The sequence below is a fragment of the Aptenodytes forsteri genome, unplaced genomic scaffold (assembly GCF_000699145.1).
Source record: "Aptenodytes forsteri isolate BGI_AS27 unplaced genomic scaffold, ASM69914v1 Scaffold11, whole genome shotgun sequence".
NCBI lineage: Eukaryota > Metazoa > Chordata > Aves > Sphenisciformes > Spheniscidae > Aptenodytes > Aptenodytes forsteri.
In genome coordinates this window covers 5019128-5044827 of record NW_008794155.1, presented here as the reverse complement: position 1 = coordinate 5044827, position 25700 = coordinate 5019128, and the positions used below count along the sequence as shown (strand labels likewise).

Here is a 25700-nt window from a genome sequence, read left to right as displayed (position 1 = left end):
CTCACCGACCAGCGGTGGTCGGAGGCAGCGTGTGTCGCCCCCTCCCCTCCGTCTGCCGGACCTCGGCCCCATCCCACGCACGTTTGTGTCAGCGGTGTTGGAGAAAGCGCTTTCCTCTCCCCGCCTCAGTCAGCCGAGGGTGCCCGCCCTGCCCGGGGAAGGAGGGGATGTGTGTGGAGAGATTCAGCTTTCCCGAGAGCGGGCTGGCAGGTGGCGAGGTCTCTGTCCTGCCTCGCCTGAGGTGCGAGGAGGTTCGTGCTTCCCCCTGCTTGGGCTGCGTCTCTCTTTTCCCCTGCGGTCTCCAGCGTTTGTTTTACGTGCGAGTGCAGGACGGATACTCACTGCTTCCTCTTCTGTGATCCCTGGGGCTTGAGCCATATTTCTTTCTCCTCAGGCAGCCACTTTTTATTGAGTGTGTTAAGGAGATTTACTCATTTCCTTCTCTTCTTTGTTCCTGCTACTTTTCCCCAAAGATATCTGTCGGCAGGAAGGAAGGAGAAGACCCCATTCACTCTGAAAGCACGTTTCTGAATGCGGTGATTTTGCCGATTTCTAGCATGCCTGGAAGGCTCAGCTTTCAGATGCAAGAGTGACGTGTAGTTTTGAAGGCTGCTGTGCTTGTTCTTATCAGAGATCTGTGGCTGTTTATCCTATGACAAAGCGTGATATGTTTAGATTTTGCACTAGACAAGATTAGATGGGTAGCATGTGAAATGGATGTCACTTGTAATTCTTAGCTAATATTAAATGCATAGCTACTGGTGGCTAAGAGATTGCTCTGTACATGGTAACACTTAAAGAGGCCTTGACGTGAAGTTTTTTCTTCTAATGTAATTGGAAGAGCATAAGAAGGAGGGCAATATCATTTCCACTTGTCAACTTTCACCCTGCTAACCTGAAACTAGTGTGTTTCTAACTTGATGTGGTCATAGATGTTCCTGTCCAACAGGGTTGTAGTCATGCTGGGATGCTGTGTGAATGAACCAGAGAAGTACGTGGTTAGATACTCTGGTAGCTGGTAAAGACTCCAAAGTATGCAATAGATTAATATTCTGCATTACTGTTTCTATATAAGAAAATTTGTTTGAAATCTTGTTTCATGAATTTTGAGTAAGTGCTGAATAGGAAACTTTTTCAAGTGTTCCTTTTATTCCTTAGATACCAGGATCCAGCTGTGCCATGACAGTTTGATAGTATGACTGTTACATTGTACACTGCCAGATTCCTAAAACATCTCTTTATGTTAAGCTAAATTCTCTTATTTTGGTACTAAAATTAAGGTGTTTTCTGTGCAACTTCGATCTTGTATAACTTTTTATTTAGCTAGGAATGGTGATCTCTACTTGCAGTACTCAGTACTGGCATGAAAAACTTGGCTTCAGTTTCTTTTTTTGGGGTCTTCTGCTTCACTATATTCTACAGATTCTACAGGAAACTTTCCTTGAGTAAAGATTACAGGGCTGTAGTGAATGTAATTGTCATGTTGTATAAGGCTCACCTTTCCATCTCTTCTGAAGATTCTTGCTTTTGCTCTCATCCCGTGATACCCCTTGAAAGTTGAGTGGAGGTCAGAGTTGTATTAAATTAATGTTGCTTTAATGTACATTTCGAGGTTTAGAAGGATGGGTGTAAAATGTCTGTCCGTTTACTTTCAGCTTTTTTCTGGTTAGAGTCAAAGCAGTGTCTCTGTTTATCTTATCTTGAAAGTAATCAAATATGAAATGAGGATGTCATGTGCTGATGACAGTACATGTTAAAGCGGGGGGGGTGGTTTTGTATCCCAGAACTTGTATTTTTGGAGCAGCCGGTATAACTGGAAAAACTCTTCTGTGTGCAAACCTTATCTTGGTATGTTGTCTTTCAAATTGTATATGAAATAATCTTGAGTAAATACGAGGAAGAATTTCAAGTTGACTTGCTTGCACCATGGTTTGTGACTGAGCTGGTGTTCTGGGTCTCTTGTTATTGTTACTATGTACTTTGGGGGGGAGGGGGGGAGGTTTCTTCATAGAACAGCTAGAAGCAATACTCCTGTTTTGCAATGATTTGGCAGTTCTTTTACTTTTTATGTTCTCTTCCCTAATTGTCAATATAATAAAAGCTATTTCAGATTTTGTGGACTTCATATGGTTTTCTCTTTTAGGGTGGAACTTTTAATGTGAAAAAAGTGATAATCTGCACAATGAAACATTTAGTGCTATAGAAATAAGATTGCACATTAAGTATCAGTGGTGGAGTTACACATCCTGTCCTCAGAAGTCACTTACTGCATGTTCAGAACAGTGGAGTTGGGCAGGCTATTGAGCCTGTTGGCTTTAATGTAATCGGCTACGTGAACATACATTGTAGACTACATAGTGAGACCATTTTTTATCTTTTTTGTGTATCATAAATTAAAGTGGTGACTCAGCATAAGTGATCTAGGGTACTGTAAAATGTTAAAACCAAAATACAGTGTTATGACAAGGAAAGTTAAGTGTATTTTTTTCATGTTTTTTTGCAGAAGATCTTCATGTAACTGGCTGAAAAATGGTTCTGCAAGATGACAGCACCAACTCTAACACTGTTAAAATGGTAAATAAAATAAAAAAAAATTTAAAAAGATCTCCATGCTATTTGCTGAAAATTATAATGATATTAAGAAATGCCTTTTAAATGAATATTCCTTCAAATGTCAGATTTCAACTGGTATGTTTAAAGTTACACTATGTGGAAAGCATATTTATTTCCTAATAATGGAAACAGAAGGCAAACATATGTTGAAGTTTCTACTGTATTTAATAGAGTAGAACATTGTATTTACTTTTAAACCATCATTTCTATTTTACCTTGTATGTCTTTTGGTGGCTTAAATTTATCATAACTCTGTGCACTTGATGAATTAAATGTTTTGTAAGGGTAAACCCATGTTCTTAGAGAGAAGTGTCTTGTACAGTTCTCGTTTTAGGTGTCAGATATTATATGAATATGGTAAACTTTTATCCTTATCCTGAAATGGGTTGATTATTGGTAATAAGCATTGAACAGGGTTCTGTATGATCAGTTCCAGTCCAGGACTAGCGCCCACAGCAGATCTTGCATGCTGATAGCGGGTAAGATATATGTCTTGCATAATAACTGAATTTAGGTGCAACTTCTGCAAGTGGTTACTTGAGCATAGCTAATATGGATTAAGTAGGGGCCGAAAGTAAGCAACTGAATAGTATCTTTCTCTTAGTGATGTTTGGTTTAGTGTGCATAGAGGGAAGAATTTTTAAGCATCTCTTTTGCTTTCTATTTATTTTTGTTGTTATTATATTCAGTTCTTTTGGGTGCATAAATTAGGCATGCACAAACTGTTCAAGCTTTGTATGGATAAAAGTCTTCTGGTTTAAGTCTTGGTTATCTGAGATACTGATCTTAATCTCTAATTAGGTTGGTAGTGTAAGAAAAATATGACCAGCAGCTATTGTTTGTATGTGAGGGCACTGAACTAAAGTGTTCAGGATCTACAGTGAGCATAGGCTTTGTGGTATAGAAGATGGATAACCACATACCTGTGTCTTAAAACTACATCTTCAATTTTATTTTTTTTTTTTAACCAGTTACAGTCACTTAGTAATGTGGTAAAGGGTTTGAGCTTGCTGGATGCTAAGCAGTGTGTAAATCTTGATGAGTTCAGTGGAGGCTGAATCAGGCTTGTGTGGTCCATCTTTATAGTCTACCTCTTAATCTAATTTGCAATAGGTGAAAAGCATCAGTTTAACTTTTGCCTCCTATTCACAGTTTATAATCTTTCAGCCATGCTTGACAGGTAATCAAAAGCAAAATTTAGGGTAAGCATTTAGTTTTGCCCTTACTGCTACCTCTGTTCTGCACACTAATTTGTGACTCATTAATATAGGGTATAACTCCTGTTGATACAGGGTATCCCTAAAACAGAGCTTAGCGAGGTTTCACATGAATAAGAAAAGAAAAAAAATCTAGCACTTCCAGGCAATAAAACTTACGGCTTTATTATTTGTGGTTGCCAGTTCCAGTTTTGTTGTGCCTTCTCTTGGAGCACCATATACTTGCCCACATCTGGATTTGCAACTAGTTGCAGATTAGATGGGCTTCCGATTGGTCTAGTATAACATTTTTTCCAAAGTCCCTTATGTATAATGTTTCTTTCACTATATAACAATTTTAAAGTGGATTTTATTAAATGTCTTTACAGGATCTGTGTTTAAAATAATTTAAAAAAAAGTTTTATGTAAGGTTTTTTTTTTTTTTTAATACAGTAATAATACTGTATCAAATTAAGGAAAGATACTGGGCTTCCACAAGAAATAATGTGGAGGTGTCTTACCTTTCTAGATTATTTTAAGGCCAAAAACCTTATACGCTCTTCCACTACCTTCCTAATTCTAATGTTTAAATTCTTCGCTTAGGAATGTAGGCTTAAGAAATAGGGCCTTTCTCTGCATAGCTTAAAAAAATTGGAACTTAACATCATCAGGTTCTTCTTTCTCATGTGAACCTCTTATATTCAATTAATAAGGAAGGGATCATGTTCTTTGAAATATCAAAAATAGTAAATGATCGTGTTTTCTTGCAGTTCAGTCTGTCCTGCTAGCATTTTTGATGTGGACCAATTCTGAAGGTTCTATATCTGTATGTCCCCAATATTTAGGACTTGAGCTGTGGCAGACACTTGTGGAACTTGAAATTTTAGAAAATGTTTTGCAAAGATAAGTGCATAATATGCACACGTGCACAATTTTTCAAACTTTGCTTTTTTTTTTTTCTTTTTAGGAGACTGTCTTCACTTTGACATGATGTGTGAAGTTTGTTAGCTTTTTTTTGTTTTTTTTACAGTTACTGTGGAAGGTATGTATGAGAAAAGTAAATCTTGTTCTTTCTGTGTTCATTTTTATCACAGCATATTGCTGTCAATGTACAGAAGCCAAGTATAAAGAAATGCGTGGAACTGTATTTCATTACAAGTTCATGAATGCTCGTACTTGTTTCAATAAGTGGGATAATGTGTCTGTCTAAAACTTCTCAAAATAGTAGTTTCTATCTGTCTTTGCATTCTGTGTGAAGTTTTACAGGTTTTAATTCTGTCCTAAAACTTATATACTGAGTTTCAATAGGGTTCTGTTTTTCTGCTGAACATTATAGGCATTCTAGTATTGCCATTTTGTAATTTTTTTAGCCAACTACTAGCTTGAAGGTGCATCGTGCTGCATGATGAAGACTTTGTAGTCACCCTTTCTTGTTCAGCTTCTTCATTTGTTATGGAAGAACCAAGCAAAGGGCTATATTAGGCACGCAGAAATGTTAAACAGACACTTTGCAGTCAGATGAGAAAGTAATAGCTGCTATTACTGTAACATATAAAAAACTTCAAGACATAAGTATGGGCTCTTTAATTAGAATTTTAATATTATAGGTAGAAAAGAAATGGTGCAACGTGTACTTCTACTCTGAATAACTTCATATGTAACCTCTTATCTAAGAAGTACTAGATATTCTATCATCCTTTACTTCCCTCATGCTGAGGGATCTTAAAGCAAGGGATTTGTACAAGCCTAATGTAGACAAGTTGAGTACAGTATTAAGCAACTACAGAATCATGCACAATATCTGTGCATGATTTCTATGCACAGTGTATACATGCTATATGCTTTGCAGCAGTTTGTGGTGAGAACAGAAGTGCTAGGGATGCGAGCATCTGATGTAGAGATGTTAAACTGATCAGGCTACTGTGATTCCTTCCTGTCTCTAGCCACCTCTCCTCCTCCTACCTGCAGCACATAACTGGTGGAAGGCTGGAGTGGTTTCCATTTCTGGTATACCTTGCCACTGTTCATGTGTCATGCTGTAGCCTGACAAAGAATGAGATTATTTCCTTCTTGGAACTTTTTTATGCCCAGCTTCAATTTTTGCTGCATATTACGCAAACACATGAGCAATTTGTAGGCTATTTATAATATAACTTAATAAAATGGCTTGTAGGCTATTAGTCATAATAAAATGAAGGCAGAGTTTGTAGAGTGTGATGTGTAGTATCTATTAGACCAATTCATAAAAACTGAAAAAACCCGTGTAAGCTTTCAAGCATGAAAACCTTTCTCTTAGCTTACTCAAGTTTAAGATATCCCTATTTATTCTTTCTTTGAGAACAAATGTTTTCTCCTTTATTCTGTATCAAATAAAAACTGCAATTACTTTCTGAGTCTTTCGTAACTTTGCCCCTCCCCACTTACAGACCTCTGCTTTCATTTGTCAATCCCACCATTTTATCAGAAAAGCAGAATAATTATCCAGAACTGATGCCTACACATGGAATATATCAGCATAGATCTAGTGGTATAATTATACTTCAGGAACTCTGCCTGTTGATTTTTCTTTGGAAAGAAGCTCTTTGAGAAATGGAGGAAAAAGTGTCAAGATTGGAACATGGCAGAGACTGTATTGCAAAGGAGAGGCCTGAGTCAAAGGTAGGAAACAGTGTAGTGATCTCAAATGCACTTGTGCCTATCTAGACATTTAAATCATTAAACTGAGGAATAGGCTAGTCTGGAAAAAAGAAATGTAGCTTCCTCACTGAAGACACTGTAGCACTGTCTCTTTCATAAATAATTTGTAAATAATGAAAAGACAGTAAGTGTTTGTATGTTGACACGTGTGGAAAAAACAGTATAGTTTAAATTCACCAAACTGTATTAGCAAAGCAGATCACCTCTATTTACTGGGAGAGCCAGGAGCTGCTCCATAAAGGTGAATTAGATTTCAGTTCCTTGAGGAGTTCTCTCAAAGATAGTGAGTGTTTGAGTTCATGATGATAAATAGTAAGGTATGTTACGTAATCTGTAGCAAACTAACTCTTAATAAATCGGTTCTTAAAATATATACATAAATAAGTTAATGTTAATCATAGAACTACCATATACGTATCTTACTGAGGCTCATTAGAGAGTACGTAAAAGATTCTAGTACAGGTATCCCGATGAATGAGACATCAGTCTCTGTCACTTGTATTTGAAGCTTTTTAATCATAAAATTGAAGGTTTCCCTAAATTTAGGTCTTCTAATGGGCAGTCGTAAAGCTGTATCACAAATCTGAATCTCCTTCTAGTAGCATTAGTGGATATGGGAACACATGTAGGTCTGGTATGCTCATGATTAGCTCTTGTCTGGAGCAGGTCCAATGGATCTCGTAATTTTTTTGAGTTAAAACAGAAGCAACATTTTTAAAAGCTTGTTTGCCTCACCTTTCTTATTTTTTTGGAAAGTACTTTAGTGATCTCTTAACATAACTTTGGTGTTTTCAGTAATGTTAATACTTACTTTTAGTGCAAGCTGTACAAGGTCAAACCCTCTAAAGTCACAGTGTACCACTTTTTGGCCAACCCAAACAATATCAGTTCTGTTCTCTTGTGTTTACTCTGTGCATTGAACAAAGCAGAAGTACTCTGCCTACTGAAGGAAAAGGAAAGAAGGTTGGTCATGATCTATTTACACGCTGCTGTAGTACTCATCTCCTGCATAAATTTTAATGTTTTAACTGCAAATAGTCTTCTTCCTAATAGGAATTTTTGCTGCTCAAGCCATATCTTCAGAATTTTCTGTTGAGCGGTATACTCTTACTCTTCCAGTATGTAAAAGCAGTTGGCTATAAGCATTTAAACCCAGCTGTGCTTTTCTGATAATTCACTAGAATTGCTTAAATTGACACCTTTCTATTACTACCTTGAACAAAGACTTCTAGGAGCTGTGAGGTGTGTATAGGAAAAGGAAAACAGGTTTGTGTGTGTCAAAATCCAAACTTGTTTATGCTGTAATTTCTGGCAAGTCTGCATGACTTTTGTACTAGATGACAAGCTTAAAGCTAGTTTACTGCTGTAGTTTTGACTTCTCAGAATATGAAGTGTTCTTAATTGATTATTCCTATGTGTAACATAGCGGGGCACAGTCAAAATCATTATCAATGTTCTGGTTTTTTTTTTAATCGGCAAAGCTTTCTGTTGCATATATTGTATGCTTACTCTTAGTTTGATAGGTCTTCACTAGAATTGGTGCGTGCCTGTATTCATAAATTACCAAATAGATATATAAATTTTTTGAGTTCAAGTGCATGTGTAATCTAATTTTGTAAGTTTACAATTAAATATTCTTTGGTGGTTTTTTTTTCTTGAGTCACTTTATGCTTTGAGGGATCATAATTTACCCAAATGTGTTGCTATGTCTTTGGAAATGTCTGTTGCATGCTTAAGTTTAAACATGTTTCTGACTACCTTTAGTAGAATTGTATCTGACACAACACATCAAACTAATTTCTACTGTCAGCCTAGAGTATCTGAATTTACCAAAACACAGTGGCTTCAAATTTTGCAGAATTCGTAGCATAGAAATTCCAAAAAGGCATTGTATGTTTTACCTACCTTTGCTTACTTCAGTGGTAGAACAGTTGATAAATTGATTCTTGAAAAGTTACTTACTTTCTAATTGCCCCTAACGTTTCTGAAAATCTCATGCCAGATCTGTCAAAGATCTGCTTTTTAACAAACATAAGCATGTGTTTCCTGACATATTGTGTCCATTTCGTATATATGAAACACTTGCCCCCACTGTTTGTTTGGGTTTTGGGGGTGGTTTTTTTGGTCACTCTTTGTAATCTTTTGGGTTTTATTCCTTTATCAATCTTGAATAGGTTACAAATGGTGTGGGTTTTTATCATGAATCGAATGAGCTCCCAGAGCAGTTCATCCACTCAGCGTAGGCGAATGGCTCTAGGAATTGTCATTCTTCTCCTCGTTGACGTGATATGGGTTGCCTCTTCAGAACTCAGTTCTGTAAGTATTGTTCCATGCATCTTAAAAAGGAAATAAAAGCCTATTTAAGAGAAAGATGCAGCAGAAACATGGTCACTCAAACACTCAGTGAGTGTTCTAGTGTAATGTTTAACCACCTTTTCAGCATGGGGAAGATGATATCCCTTGGGTTAGTGAACTAACCTGTATCCACTAGAAGTTACAAACAAGTCAACTTGGTGACTCTTGTTTTCAAGACAGAAGGTGTTATTGATGACTTTAAAATTAAACACTATAAGCTCATAACTATGTACTCTAATTAGAGAGTTCATTTTGTTTATTGCCATATTGATTAAAATAATGCCCATATGTTTCCCAAGAAGTAGTAGATGAGCTGTAACATTGCAGGCTAGGTGGTATGGTAGATTATAGTTCAGAACATCTAGAAGTCTAGGACCAAAGGACTCGGGTCATGGAGTTTAAGCCCTATAATTGCAGACAACTTTGTCATAATCTAGTTCATATATTCACCATCTTGAAACTGATTTGGTTAAGTTTTAGGACTTAAAACAGAGCTTTAGCAGTGGAAATTGAGTTTTTAATAAATTCTTGTAAAATTCAGGTTTCTGAACTGTCATTAAGTTATGTTCTATATCAGTTTTGAAACTAAGCATATAAAAATGTTTGTGCTTAACATACTATTATATTAATAAAACATTTTTTCCAGTGAGCTGGTGGAATCACTATTGGTACTGAAATGTTACTTAATCAAAGTGATCTCCTCTAATTTGTGATTACTGTGCTATTGCTTATAAAAGTAGTCTTTCATTTAGAAAATATTTGTATGTAAATGTATTTTCAGTCCTATTTGAGTTCAGTGGCATGTCAACATGTTGCTTGGTTAGATACAAGTAATAAGTAGCTTTTCTCTGGTGGCATAGTATCTTCCAAAATGGCTCAGTGCCTTCTTGTTGGCATTTAAGATAGCTTGGGAGAGGGTACCCCCAGAACAGGTAGGGCCACTTGTGTCTTTTGCTCATACATGCCAATACTCGCAGCACTGTCATTTTGGGAACCAGACTGTTCTGGACTGTATACTTAAACCTGTTCATTCACTTTGTGAATTCTCACCTAATTGGTAATTTTGGATACTGCAATTATTTTCTTTCCACAGTATGTTTTTACAAAGTACAACAAACCTTTTTTCAGTACGTTTGCAAAAACATCCATGTTTGTTCTATACCTCTTGGGATTTATTGTTTGGAAACCATGGAGGCAACAGTGTACTCGTGGATTTCGTGGAAAGCATGCAGCTTTTGTGAGTATTTTAACTCTGTAAATGTTTTGATATTTGTTGAAGTTTGTGCAGAAAAAACTTAAAATAGGGACTAGAGAAAAGCAAAGTTTATATATTGTGAAATAGTGCTTTCAGAAAAGCAATTATAAACTGAATCACGGCACAGGAAGACATGGCAATCATAATAGTAGTCTTGTGAGAGGAAGTAAAGAAAGGAAAAAGCAATGTGGAATGCATCGGGAATCGTAAGAAATGCTCTACTGGGCCAGACTATTGGCCCATCTAGCCTAGTATTTTATCTTGGACAGTCGCAGAGGATGATTCTTTTTAAGAAGAGCTTATGAGCCTCACCACTATTAGCTCTTGGTTCCCTTTTACTTCCCCAACATCTGTAACCAATGGAATCAGTATTTGAACTTTGTAGTTCATTTTTATTACTGACTCTTTTTGGCTCTGGCAGAACTATGAACTGTTTGCTAAGAGGTTTTGAGGTTTTTAAAGTTATGTTTAGGAAAGGTGGTAGAATTATGTTTTCATTGTTGTTAATACTGTATTTTTATAGCCTTTATGCACAAATGACCTCTGTTGCCCATTCTAGAACTAGGCATAGTTTGTGCTAGAGTCTAAAATTATTGTCATATTACAGAAATACATACTTTTGTCTAAGGAAATTAAGAGATGCTGGGAGGAGCGCTTGTTCTGTGCCAGTGTTTCAGAACGCTGAACAGCAGGACTCAGGAAGCAGTAAGGCATTTGGCCTGATATTAATCTTGCATTAAAATAACAGAAAATGTGATCCAAGAACATGCTGTTAATCAACATGTCTTTATAGAAAATAGCTTGTATGAAAGGAACTGACTTCAGTTCTTCTGGATATATTACACTTCACTGATAGTGACAGTTGTAGGCGTAACATACTTAAATTGAAGTGTTACATGACATTAAGCCAAAAGATTTTTATTTAAAAAAAAAAAAAAAAGCCAACACAAAACCAGAAAAAAACCCCAAAACCAAAAAACTAAACCTTTTGGTTTTTTTTTTTAAAAATCTTGTGTTAAAACGCATGGAACATCTAGAGTTGGCTGATACCTTGAAACAATTTTTGCTAGATCAGCTGTTAATATCAAGTGTCTGTGCATAGTACAGCATGTGTTAGACTTGATGCTGTTCAGGATCTTCATAAAATAATCAGGAAATAAACAGAATTTACAGATTCTTTACTGGCAGTAATGACAAATAAGGATGATGAAAGCACTAAAGGATGATTAGTTGTACAGAGCAATTCTACTGACCAAACTTACTCATCTGCTCAGATTAATAGAATAAAGGGCTATTGCCTAGTGTGAATTGTAGTGGTTAGACCAACTGAATCTCATGCAGTGCTATGTCAAAGAAAGATAATATGAACTTATATGAACTGGATAGCAATGAATAAAAGTGCTCAATATGTCCTATTTTGTGTGTCGCACTCATGGCACCACTACTGGAATCTTTTTTTTTTTTTTTTCCCTTTCTAATCCTATAAAAAGTAATTTTTTAAATAATTTGTAAGAAATAGCCATTACTTTTGATGTTAGCATATTTCAAAAGAACAGTGCAGAGACAGGACTGTAGTGTTGAGTTAGAAGATTCCACACACCCCCAAGGAGTTTAGTTAAATATTCAACTGTATAATTATTACAAGTGCCTTTAAAATGTCTTGTGATTATTAATCTGGAACAAAAATTATACATTTATAGATTTTTTTTTTATTTTTTTATTTTTTTATTTTTAAATAATGATTGCTTAGGTAAACACTCATACCTTACTTTTAAGCCCTCTTCCACATTAGAAGCTTTGTTTAAGAGATTTCTTACCAGCATGGTAGAACAGCAAGCTGCAGGTCAGGGAACAGGGGTAGTAGTGCTTGTTAAGATGCAGAAATGAAAAGGAAGAATGATACTTGACCTCATCCTAATTTAAGTCTTGTTAAAACTAAGGCAGAGTTCCAGGTTCTTATGCAAAGGAACTTTGCCTCAATAAAATGAAGAAACAAGAGGCTTGTTGTTAATCCATGTGCAATAATTTAGTGAAGCATGTCTCGCTAAGACTGAACTTTACAGGTTTTGGCATTCTAACAGCCAGATCCTGCACTGATACCTGGGTAGTTGAATTCAACAGGGTTCTCCAAGAGGTACAGGGAATTACTGAAATTATTTACTGAACTTGTAAGCCCTCTTATTTACTGGGGAGGAGGGCTGGAGGGAGAGAGGGAATTGTGATAGAATTATGGAAGAAGGCATTAAAAAACTTATTGTCAAAAAAATGCAGTTATTAATAACTCTGCCTTGATAGAGTATTACATTTAAGGTTCTGTAATTAGTTTGCAGATGCTGAAGGTTATTTTGCTGCTTGTACAACAGATAACACTGTAAACAGTTCTCTGGTAAGTACCTTAATTTGTGAAGGTCAATGCTTTACAGTAACATGATGCTATTATCCTGACTTACTGGTTTTAAAACATGGCGGTCTTAAATGTAATAGTTTTTGGCAAAGGGGATTGGTAACTTAAATTTTACTAATAAGCAATGTCATTATTTGCAGCACTTATTATGAGAAATACAGGTTTTCAGCTCAATAAAACACTTGAATGCTTCTGTAGTAGTTTGTGAAAGAAATATTTATGTTGTACAAAGGAAACCTTTGCATATTCAGCTCAGTAGCTGCCAAAGCAAAATGTGGAGAGCTAGTGGTAAAGCCCAACAGTTTTCAAGACTAAAATCCATGACAGAATCATTCAGTTAGTTGAGTATCTTCTGTACTGTGATCCTGCGTTGCATTTTGAAAGAGACATGGACTGCTTTCTTCCTTCCAGTGGACAGAAGGAAGAAACTGTTTTACCGAATCAAATGTCGGTACTGGTATTCTGCTGATAAGCTGCATCGCCAGGTGGCATTTTTGTGGTGATTTTCATCATCCATAAATGATGGTTTGTTATGCCCCTGTTGATCACAGATTGCTGCTTAATCTGCATACCTAAATCAGAGGCCACATGCAGAAATGTATTCAAAACACAGAAGTTTTAAAGTTTGCACCATCTCTGTAATAGAGTAGGGGGAGGCAACTGTATGTTGACAAACTACCATATGGGTATTTTGTACTGTATAGGGAGTTGAAGAGACACTTTTTCAGAAGTATTCTTCATTTAATTCTTTGGTTTTTTCCAACTTCATTTATCTGCATTTAAGAAGAAAATCTTCTTAGTCTGCTCAATTCATTAAGATCATCTGACTCTAGAAGAAGGATTCATTGTTAACCTTGGACAATTTTGCATTAATTTAAACATCCACAAAAATTCTGGTCCTAAACAAGGAGCCTAATGCAGATGCAGCTACCAGATCTTTGTCATTTCTTCCCTCTTACAGTTTATTAATTTAATTTAAACAAGCAGCTTAAAACTTGTCTCGTTAGAAGTATTTTAAGCAATTAAAACTTCTGCTAAGTGCCTTATATATTGGAGTTCCTTTCCCAACGTTTTTTGACTTTTAGTTCTAGTTCATGAGCTTTTAGGGTTATGGGAGGAAAATGAGTATGTATTCATTTTTGTATATGTATTCTGTACTTTGTTTCTAGTTCATCATTTGGACATAAGCTATAGATCTAATGAAATGTCTGTGATTTTGATGAGTTATTTTTTTAATTTTAAATCAGTAGATTTGATTTTTCTGGGGCTGAGTTTTGTGTTCATGAGGATATACACAAGAGCGCACAGTTATTTTTGAGTACTGCATTTTACCAATTTGTTTAACATAAAATATTGTTTTATATATGTTCATATAGATGTATGAACATTTTTGACAAGCCTATCCACTGTGTGCAAAACCACTTTGTTAAATTTGATTCTCTTAATATTCACCAAGCTTTTCTTTATTTAGTTTTCTAATTTGCTAAATTAATTCTACTGCTTACAATTTAAATATCCTGCTTAACTGTATTTTTACTTATACTGATTCATTTCAGAGTGAACCTTTATATGTTCCTGTAAAGTTTCATGATTTGCCAACTGAAAAAAATGGCAGTAATAATAGTGATGCAGAGAAAAGTGAGTAAAGACTTTTGGAATGCTGAAATGCTAGTTCTTTGGTGAAGGAATTACTTTCCTCTTTGTTGGTATAACTGCTGTCATGTTGCAGGACTTGCCTCTATCTCCCCGCCCCCTCTTTTTAAATCTCTTATTGCATGAATTGCAGTCTCATATATTTACTTTCAGGTAGAGAAAACATAGGCCTATCGTTCAGTTTACCTTTCTTGGTCACTACAGATCCAGCCTATGTTTATCTCAAGGGACCAACTGGGTTCAGTACTTGTGATTCTTTCCTTCTGGGCTTGTATGACCAGCAGCAGTGAGTCAGCCTCTGGAAAAACAAGCTATTGTCCTTTTTAGAGCAGGAGCAAAGCAGTCAAAGTAAGAATTTTAACAGTCTATGTGCATTCTGATTTTATTTAAGCCTCACTATCTTGTGACAGTAGCTGAAATGGGCCTAACTGTCCCAGACAATTACAGAAAAGTTGGCTGTCAAAGAGTCCAATTATCTGATCCTCAGCAAAAAAGTCTCTGCTTATAAAAGGGAAAGCCTCTTTGTTAATTTCTAGATGACACATGTGCAGAACCGCTTTGGTAGGCTCTGCTGTCCTGTGATAACATGCACCAATCACTTCAGGGTTGTTGGAGCTGTAGCTTTTCCCTTTACTTTTTTTAGGAAATTAGGTATTGTTTCATGTTGAATTAGTCTAATATTTATATGTAACGTGTAATGCTTTCTTTACACAGGAAACTAATGATATGTACAATACCCTTATAAATAAAATCTGATCCTGGTTTGCAAGATTAGTTAGAGGGTGGATTTCAAATGAGCAAGTGACCTTATGATCTCTGCTAAGTTTTGAGGTCTGTTGGACACTGTCATCCTCTGAATGAAACACTGTCCTTGCAGTTAGGTATAGTTGTGTGCAGTTTTTGGCTGTCTGACTATTAAACAATTAAAGAAAATCTTATATGTAATATTTATCAATACAGAGTAATTCCTACCTAAAAATTTGTTGTTACCTTGTGGGGATTTTTTTAACAGGGAGGAGGGATGGTGCTTTTCTGTGAGGTTTTTGTGGATGGACAACTGTACTGATTGAAAACAATAATTGTGTTTTGTCTTATTAGCAGCCTATCAAATAGCAAAATACTAGTTTAATAAATAAAAATAATGGCATGTCTTCTATTTGGATAAAAACCTGTTATTATTTGTGAAGTATTGTAATCAATGCCGTATTCGAACATCATAGTTTTATTTGCATATTGTGTTGGCTTGAAAAGTTTAATGATAACATGCAGCCTTTTTTTTTCTTTTTTTTTTTTTTTTTTCCCCTCTCCCCTCTTAAGCTCCCAAAAAGCCTCGTGTAAGGTTCAGTAATATTATGGAGATTCGACAGCTCCCATCGAGCCATGCATTGGAAGCAAAGTTGTCTCGTATGTCATATCCAACTGTTAAGGAGCAGGAATCAATATTAAAAACTGTAGGAAAACTCACTGCAACTCAAGTAGCAAAAATCAGCTTTTTCTTTTGCTTTGTGGTATGTGCTCCATTCTTTCAGAAAATTTAAGTATAGATGCAATTAAAACTTGTATAATAATAGTGAAACAGTATTAAGGTGACTTGCATTCTTCATGCCTCATTTTATAAATATACTATAAGAAGTAAAACTTTCCTCATGTGCTGGACATGAAGATGCAACTTTTTAAAAGGAGGGTAATAAAAAGAGATCCTGGGTGTGTAGTTAACTGTAAGGTCAGTTGTAAGATATGCCATGCTTTTGTGCCATGTTGTCCGGTGTATGTTTGGTACAGCAAAATCTGGGATTACATGTGTACAGGCTGTTAATAGCTGCACTGAGACTGCATGAAATGGGTAAATGTCACTATGACTTCTTTCTGGGCCATCAAAGAAAGAGTACCATCTTATGCCTCACTGTGGCATTGTGCCCTCCGGTAGTATGATGAGAAGATAGATAATTGTCCTTCAGCTCCATTGAGAGATTTACTTGTCAATCTGCTGATTGCTGGTGTTGCTGGTGTTTCTGCACCATGCCTCAGTTCTATGGGAAGAGAGAGTTAATGGTGGCAGGATTTCTGAGAGACAGTAAAAATGCAGAGAGCAGATCAGTGATAGCTTTTCTAGAAGTAGCTTCACTGATACTGCCGAACAGGTTATATGTAGTGTGGACCCACCACACCTTTTCCTCGGAAAGCTGTACTCTTTAAACATTTAAAATCATAATAATAGTAAAAAAAAATAGTACTGTGGATGCATAGACCAGAAAATGGTGGTGTAATTTTCCGTATTCATAAAGAACGCGCACACAGCAGCAAGAGAATAATAAGCCGCTCATCTAATCCATCCAAAATCATTAATAGCTTTGTAAAAAATTACTTAAAATTCTGTGTGTCTGAGTATATTTCCATATATACACATGCAGATTTTCTAGGGTAGAATCCTTATGTTCAAAACAAATCTTGCTGATGGTATTCATGGATGCTACTACTACTGGCATGTATGTGTATTTCTTCTTGGACAGTATAAATATTTCCACCTAAGACTTTAGAGAATGGTAACTTCCCTGAGGATATATCTGAGATCTCTAATGAGATCTCAATCAAGAAATTATAAAACACTTGCTGGTTTTTATGCTTATGAAGGAATTCACAGACATGAATCCTTCCAAAATATTTTTGAGGTATTGAATGTAAGTGATGCTTGTTTTTTAGGATGGAGATGTGTGCCTGTTTTAAGTACTCTGAAAAAACTTATTAGGCTGACTAATGTCCCATGTATCTCTGAAACTTCCTTGCAGCCCTTGTGCAGTAATCATCTTGAAGCACTTGCAAAACAAGTTAAAAGTACCTTCAGTTACTACAGAATAGCTATTATAATTTCATTTTAAGTACTTAATTGTGTTTAAGTTCTGAAGTATGTTATTTCATTATTAAACACGTAGCTGAATGTGGTTGGTTTGGGCCAGTTCTAATTTTGCCTCTGTCTTTTAATGTACCTGCCACTTTAATAGAAGTTAGAAATCTATTTGAGGTAAAAGTCTTGTTCTGTTTTTATTTTTGAACAAATAGTTGGGTTTTTTTTTTCCTTTAAGTAGGATTTTATTGCACTGATAAACTTAAACTCTGCTGTTGCTATCCATATAGTCACGAAATTGTTTTTCTTTTCCCCCAGTGGTTCTTGGCAAACTTCTCTTACCAAGAAGCTCTGTCAGATACCCAAGTCGCTATAGTTAATATCTTGTCTTCAACCTCTGGTAAGTTTTATTTACACTATCAGATGTACGTTATAAGGCTGTTTATAACATAAAAATCTTTTTGGTTACAATGGACTTGTGTAATGATTTACCTGTGGTTTTGGGGGAATTGTAAGGCTTAAAGCCATTGAATATGTGCATTTAAAAACTTCATTATGTAATTGCAGGGGTTTAAACCCTTGATAGCTTAAGCTATCTTCATGATTCCTCCTGCTTTTTGCTTTTCAAGTTTGTGTGTGTATACTTCTGCAGATATGTCTGTATTAAAGAGATATATTGGGAGTGTAATAGATTTGAAGGAAAGGTGGCATAAATCTTTATCAAAATAAATACAACTGAGAGTAAAGTCTTCTTGCTAATTATTGGTTTTTAAAAAAAATGGTTTTAGGGGTAAAGAACTTAAACCACCTAAATATTATGCATATCACTTGCCTTACAGGTTTTATGAAAGGATCTAATATGAGCTTTAAAGTATTTAAATTATGCGACAGTCCATATTTTGAGGAGTAACTTCTGTTGTTCTATAAAATCAGTTTTAAAAGCACAATTATGTGATTTTTTTTTTTTTTTTTTCCACTGACTTTTCAGGCTTATTGCAGTTTATTTTGTTAGTGTGGCTAGCCTTTCTCAAAGTTGAGCATGTATTTGCTCATCTGAGGATTCACATCACGAGGTGTTAGTTTCGTAGTGGTTCCGACTTTAAAATTATGGATGCTAAGATCAAGTAGTTAAAACAAGTATGTTAAATATAAAGAAGAAAATGTCTGTGCAGTTTTCTGAACAAACTAGTAGCAAAACTTGATTGTATAAACTCTTCTTAATTTCTCTTGCAGGGCTTTTTACTTTAATCTTAGCTGCAGTCTTTCCCAGTAACAGTGGAGATAGGTTTACCCTGTCCAAATTATTAGCCGTTATTTTAAGGTAAGATAAAGGGATGGAACACTTGATCAAAAACTCCCTGATACAGTGAGAGGATAACTATACCTACTATACCTATGGTATCTGTGATAATATATGATACGCTTCACTTTTTTTAAAATCCTTGTTCCACAGATAAATTGAGCAAGTGAATTAAGTCTTTTTAAATACTTCATATCATGAACAGTTACCGAATCTCATGCTCCTATAGGAAATTAGATTAATCAGGTTTCTGTTGGAAATATGTGAAGTTATTTTCTTGTTGTTTAATTATGGTTTCTCTATTTTTGTGTAGATGGGGAAAAAGGAAGAGGCTTGACATTTGATGTTGTCAGCCTGGTGCGTTGTTCAGGGAAGATAAAAGTGGGGTTTTGTTTGATTGTTTTTAGTTTAGGATCAGGCCTTAACAATAGAGAACTCCTTTTGGCAAAGCTGAAAGTGGGTTTTGCTTAACTAAAATACCTAAAGATAGAACTCTATTTTGATATTTTTCTCCCCCTTTTTTTCTGTCTTTGTAAAAAAGTTCTTGGGTTTAAGTAGTGTCTTGCATTTCTTTTTTTGCTAGCATTGGTGGTGTGGTACTTGTTAACCTTTCTGGATCTGAGAAGTCTACTGGAAAAGATACAATAGGTATTTACTTACTTTTTTAATCCTAGAATATGCAGCGATGAGTACTATCTTCTGACAATACTCAGCAGGTCATAGAGCAAGCTATATATTTCTTATTCATGTAACATTTCACAATCTGCCTTTTTAGTTTCAACTTTTGAAACTGGACATTTATGATGATTCCCCCCCCCATGTATTTTGTTTAATTGGGAAAGTATTTACATTTTTGAGCTTTCTACATTTTCCCATACTTTTAAACAATTTATTACAGAATCCATTACTATATTATCTCTGACAGTTTTATAATAGGTGTATGTTTAGGAGAGTTGATTCGAGTGTGCATAACATGTTTGGCATGTCTTAAGTGAGTGGTTTGGGTTTTTTTTTTCATCTTTACAGGTTCCCTTTGGTCTCTTGTGGGAGCAATGCTGTATGCTGTGTACATAGTAATGATAAAAAGGAAAGTAGATAGAGAAGATAAACTTGACATACCAATGTTCTTTGGTAAGACTAAGACTAACTCTATTGAAAGTTTTAATTCAGTGTGTGATTAAATCGTTTGCTTTCAGGCACTGAACTGTATCTGAGCCATAAAGGGGCTCCGAAAAGCTAAGGAAGTAGAGAAAGCCTATTGTTCCTGTGGTTATGAGTACTTTAGAGACTGGTTCTGTGAATTTTCTTGTTTACAGTCTTAACAATGAAAGATAGCACTACCTGTAGGAATGCAGACAGCCCCTTTGGACTCAATGGAGGTTTTTTTCCCCAATTCCAAACCTGTAAATATCTGATATAATTGTTGTTCGTGAATTTCAGGTAAAGTTCCTTATATTCCTTTCCTTTGAAAGATTTAAAACATTGCCTTGTTGCTGCTTTTATGTATGCATGTTGTCAAAATAGCAGAGTTTAGCTGAGATTTTAGTTATGTTGAAGGATATTTATTGTGATTTACTTAATACTGTTTTTATACTCAGGTTTTGTAGGGCTGTTTAATCTGTTGCTGCTGTGGCCAGGGTTTTTCCTGCTTCACTATACTGGGTTTGAAGCATTTGAGTTTCCCAATAAGCTGATATGGATGTGCATTGTCATTAATGGCCTTATTGGAACAGTTCTGTCAGAGTTCCTCTGGCTGTGGTACGTACTACATGCTTTGTATGTATTTCACATAAATTGTCTTACCTGTGTTCTCAAATGTTGAGATGTCAAATTGTCGGGGGGGGGTGTGCCTTTTTTTTTTTTTTTTTGTCCATACATGCCGTTTGAGTTAGAGGATAGTCATCCATCATGTCACAATGTCCTGTTTAAGAGCAACAGCTAACTTAAAGCAGGTGATGTGGTCTTGTAGTATTTATTAAGATACTGTGTGCTTAGCTCATTCTAGAATTAACATTTTGAGATGAAAAGACTTTGTGGTATAGAGTTGCAGTAGTAATAGGAGAGCATGAATTTCTGTTGTAACAGTTCTTCAGTTTCCAAGGCCTTGTGCATATTGGATATATATGGGTCAGAATCTAGTATTCTGTAGTTGACATGTTTGTTTAAATCTTCAAAGACTTAATGAGATAAATCTCATTAGAATGCATTAATCATGATGATACGGCAATTCATAAATTAGCCTAGCTTTTGTTTAATTTAATTATACGATAGTCTGGATAGGTCAGCAACAGAGGATTGAACATGAGACTACTAGATGAACGGCTCAAAAGCTGTAGCAGACTTAAACCTTTGTATAGCTGTTAGAACGACAGTGTTATTAGAGATCTGTTTGGTAAGTCAGGGTTCCCAGCTTGAGAGAATTGAGTTTCTTCTGGGCCAGCATCAGGTTAAAATAGGGGTGTAACGGAAAATTCTACAAGTTGAAAAGTCGTATTTTATTCTGGAAACACCAAGGAAGAGTTTCCAAAAAAGAGACGTGCTTCCAATGCCGTACAGTTGCTCAGTGAACGATGTCAGTTTCAGTCCTACATTTTGAATAGGTGTGGCAGTTTGAGCTTTTGCCTGAGAACCCTTGGCGTTCAGACTCTCAGCTCTCTGGTAGAGAGACTGGAAGACTTCATGGGATAGCTACTCTGAAATGGAGACATCTGTAATCCTAGGATCCTAAGTTCACGACAGTACTGCAACAAAAAATCTAGGTGGAGTTCCATGAAAAGTTTTGTGTTTGTGGGGGTTTTTTTGTTTGTTTGTTTTCAGATCGTTTAAAGTTAGGTGGAGTTCCATGAAAAGTTTTGTGTTTGTGGGGGTTTTTTTGTTTGTTTGTTTTCAGATCAAGTTTAAAGTTATTTAGGAAATTTAATCATGACATTTTTTGTTTATTGGCAAACTCTTACACCAGTCCTAGTTATAAATGTTATTGATGGAATATTTTTGTGATGTTAATGCCATCCTGTAAGATTAGACTACAGTTCAGTATCAGTTGGTAAAAAGGTTAAGTGCAATTTCAACATAGGCAAAATAATTAAAAAAACCCCCAACACACAAAAACCCCCACAAAACAACAACCCCCAAAAACCCTAAACTTGGCTCTTGTCCCAAAATCAAGCACTAGCATAGGGTTAAGTACATGGGTGTGCACAGACTTTTTTATACACATGCCATTTGTGTAATTACTCGGAATGATAATCCAGTCAATTAAAGAGCTATTTCTATTTCCAGTTCCTTTCCCTAGAATTTTGGACTAGGACTAATTTCAGAGATGTGCTGACATCATCCTTTTGCCTGTCCAGTGTGCCACTAGTATGGTCCTCTACTCTTTCTTTGGAAGTAAATAATAACTTACAAATAATTATTAGAAAATTATATATAGTAAATTATTAGTGTTATTATTAGTAAATAATAACAAACAAACTTTACTTTGGAAGTAAATAATAACCTACTTGTTTACTCCACCCAACCACATAATGCCAACTAAATAATGTAGTGGTAGATGTGACAATTAATCCCCCCCCCCAACCTGCTGATAAGTTTTCATTGGATTCTGTACCATTTATTCATTTACAGTGTTCTGGTGGACAGGTTGGTTCTAATTCAATAGTAGTCAGTGCAGAGATATAGAAGTATTCTCTTATGATACAGAAGGGGATTTAGAATATTGGGGAGGAAGTTTGCAAAAATGCAGAGTATCTGAAATGCTTTGTTTCCTTTCTGTTCCTTTCTCATCTGCGTACATTTTTCTTTGTTTTAAAGACACAGAACAATGCAAAGTGATTACAAATATACAAACTGGTCATTTTTGCTTGGCTGGAAGTCAGTGTAGGAGGTCAGGGAGGACCTAATGGCTTGGTTTGGGAGTACTCTTCCAGTTTAACGAGAGAAATACATGCATGAAGTCATGTTCTAGAAAATGTTTTCCAAATGTGTGTTCAAATCTTTGTGTTTAAAAGGTGTTAACAAATTTCTGTGAGGTGAATTAAAACAGCAGTTTCTTCAGTGAATCACATTTCATTAATATAGTTTCAGTGATGCTGCATCTGTTTAATTTGTACGGTAACCAGAATAAAGATTGAGTAGGTAAAAAACCAAATTTTAGAATTCTAACAAAAATTGCAACTACAAGATTTCCCTTTAAAACTTAAAAACTGATTGCAGTTCCACAAAAAAAGCATAGCTGGTACTGTTTTCAGTACTTGCCAAGGATGAGAATTGCCCTTATCTTAATAAATAAATAAATTCTAGATGCCTTTGAAATAAGAGGCTGACTCAGTAGTGGGCATTACTGATTTGAATTAGGTAGAGACCCCCTTGTATTTATTTTCTTCATATGATAGAACAGGCTGTTTCATAGAGGAATATTTGCTAACAAGCCTCACTATGCTTTGGTAACTTTTGACTTGGTCAATCATAAAATGGGAATGCAGTTTTTTATATTGGATGTTATGCTCTTCACTTGGCATCAAAATGGCTCAGGCTAGTCAAGTTTTATTTATAGAGCCTTAGGTTTATATCGAAATGCCAAAGATCTCAGGAGCTCACGTGTTCTCTTAGGTCTGTCCTACATATACTTTGAGGTTCTATCATTATTATTAGATTTATAAAACTTCAGTCAATAAATCAGTCTTTTGCAAACTAATTATGACTTGCAAAGGAATTTGGGAAAAAGGGTCAGTTTTCTATGGCTGTTAAGGAGTACTACTCTGACGTATGCATGTAGTGTTGTTGTTCTGTTATTTAAATAAATTGTAATGGCTTTTTGTGACTAAGTGATTTAGAGAAGTCTAACAACTTTGTTCCTGCTTAGGAAATATGATGAGACCACTTGTAGAATGCAGAGAAGTCTTACTGAGGCTCCGAAGAGTGATTTCAAGGGTATATTTTAGAGTGAGATTTAAAAAGCACAGTCTGTTAATTTAAGAATTTGTCTATTCGTAAAAAAATTTCTTTTTTTGGGTAGGATTTCTAGACTTCAGTAACCTTTCTTTTTAATTAACCAGCCTGGGGCAAAACAGATTTAATTGTTATAAGCTGGTATTAAACTATTTCAAAATGGAAACAAACCGCAGATTTTTCTAGGTGAAGTCACTACATGTGAAGTAGTGAATTTTCCATCATCTCAAAAGGTTTGTATGGGAATTAAACCTTACTCCAGAAGACATGAATACTCTAGTTAAGAATTTTATGCAGTTTTACAGATTTACGAGAGTGTGGGTATCTCAATTTTAGATTATTAAAACAAACAATGACTCACATGTAAGCTTGATCAAATGTCTTCTGCAATTTGATGAATTACTTTAGTTGTCTTTTAACTTCTAAATAAGACCTCATTATTATTATGTAGTTTTTGCTATTATTATTATTATTTATTATTATCTTTTAGGGGCTGCTTTCTTACCTCATCACTGATAGGCACACTTGCGCTAAGCCTTACAATACCTCTGTCCATAATAGCTGACATGTGCATGCAAAAGGTAACGTACTACTAAGTTTTGAGCATTATTAACAGAATTTATTTGAATTAAATGGCAGTGGTATTTTTAACGATGCATACAATGAATGGTATTTTACTTCTGTTGCTTGTTAATAATTGTTGAACTGTGTTGTAATTAATACTCTCTTGATGTTGACAGTTACAGTGATTTTGCACTTGCAAACATGCACTTGCACACTTAAATATATTTGATTAAGATGTGGCTTGTATGAAAAGTACCCAAAGTCATCAGCAATGCCTGGCCAAATGCTTTATCTTGAACAGGCACTTCTCGGAATTAAAGAACAACTGCAAATACAGCACATCTTTAATACCTTTACAATTATAGAATTGTTACAGACTTCCTATCTTGAAAATAGTCAATTAGTGACAAAACCAAAAATCTGCAGGTTTACCACAAAGGAATGTAACAGTTACAAGGCTTAATTGCACATTATTAGAGTCATGTGGATGTTAGGCTTCCATTTAACTGTCCTCCTTTAAGTTAGTCTAGTTGCACTGGTATTGAGGTAATAGCTGTGGAAAAACCCTCCATGTAAAGAAAGAAAAGAATCTGATAATATGAGTTTAGAATAGAAACTATATGAAGTTAGTTTATATTACTCTTCAAGCTGTATAGATACTTTTCTTTTCATGCTGGTGGGGTAGAATTCTCAGTTTTAAATATTTAATTATGCATGAACTTCAACTCTAACTTTGAATATTTGAATTTACTATTTAGTCAGTGGCAAGAAATATCAAATTCTTAATTTCATGTGAATAATTATTTAGCATATACTGCAAGCATGCAGTTACTGTTTTTTTTTGTTTTTTCTTTAAATGGTGGTCACATAACTGTTTCTATTTCCTGAAAGCAGAATCACTTGTTTCTGTTCTTTATTTTGGATTTAAGTAATCCTACTGCTAAAATTTTAATTTGAAACTTAAATCACCTGTTTAACTCTTTGAAATAGCTTTCAACCTGGTTTTATAATGCATCTGTTGTTCAAGCAAGATTAATTTTTCTTACAGGGATAATGCCCTTTTTTTTTCCTTTTTTTTTTTTTTTTTGGCAGGGCATTCCCACATAGACCATTATGGCTATGCCTTTTGACACCTCTCAGTGTAGACACAGGTGTATTTGTCACGTGGCTAAAGTGTAAGCATTTCCCATCACATGCTTGTGTGCATTTTGACTGTTGGTGACACCTGTATTTCATTGACGTTAAATGTGTGTATAGGCATGTGGTATGGAGAGGATGCAGGAGTTTTTTAGAAAGCAGGGAGTAAAATTATGTGCCAGGTAATGTGTTTTTCTGGGCTGAAAATAGTGAATTAGTCAGCATTTGAGCACCTTGGCCTAAATACAGTTACTGAAGTACATGAAGATCTTTACTGAGATGATAAATCTTTATGTGAATTAGGAAGCAGTTTAGTCATGTAATAGCTTAGCTGAAAATGATATCAATAAAAATGGGCAAAACTGACCAAACTTAGAACTAACTGTACAATACTATGTCGTGGTTTAACCCAAGCACAGCTGCTCTGCTTGCTCACCCTCCCCTCCCACCCCCCCAGTGGGATGGGGAAGAGAATCAGAAGAGCAAAAGTAAGAAAACTCATGGGTTGAGATAAGAACAGTTTAATAATTGAAATAAAATAATAATAATGAATTGTAATGAAAAGGAAAACAACGAGAGAGAGACAGAGAGGAACAAAACCCAGGAAAAACAAGTGATACAGCCGCTTACCACCTGCTGACCGATGCCCAGCCAGTTCCTGAGCAGCGGTCACTGTCCCCCAGCCAACTCCCCCCAGCTTATATACTGAGCATGACATCATATGGTATGGAATATCC

General features: G+C 35.5%; 1 protein-coding gene across 2 annotated transcripts in view; it reads left to right on the top strand.

The window, feature by feature from the left end:
* The first annotated feature begins 2500 nt into the window (after window positions 1-2500).
* Window positions 2501-25700, top strand: part of SLC35F5 (solute carrier family 35 member F5) — a 36084-nt gene continuing 12884 nt past the window's right edge. Inside the window, exons 1-13 of one of the 2 annotated variants that reach the window (XM_009279943.1) lie at window positions 2501-2574; window positions 4777-4851; window positions 8681-8822; window positions 9955-10098; window positions 12440-12502; window positions 14077-14158; window positions 15491-15681; window positions 17334-17415; window positions 18249-18336; window positions 18899-18963; window positions 19342-19446; window positions 19914-20073; window positions 23753-23843. In XM_009279943.1, the coding sequence (XP_009278218.1) occupies window positions 8688-8822; window positions 9955-10098; window positions 12440-12502; window positions 14077-14158; window positions 15491-15681; window positions 17334-17415; window positions 18249-18336; window positions 18899-18963; window positions 19342-19446; window positions 19914-20073; window positions 23753-23843 (1206 nt within the window). In that variant the 5' untranslated portion in view covers window positions 2501-2574; window positions 4777-4851; window positions 8681-8687. The remainder of the gene's footprint in view (window positions 2575-4776; window positions 4852-8680; window positions 8823-9954; window positions 10099-12439; window positions 12503-14076; window positions 14159-15490; window positions 15682-17333; window positions 17416-18248; window positions 18337-18898; window positions 18964-19341; window positions 19447-19913; window positions 20074-23752; window positions 23844-25700) is intronic. The other variant, XM_019472256.1, reaches the window with a different exon arrangement.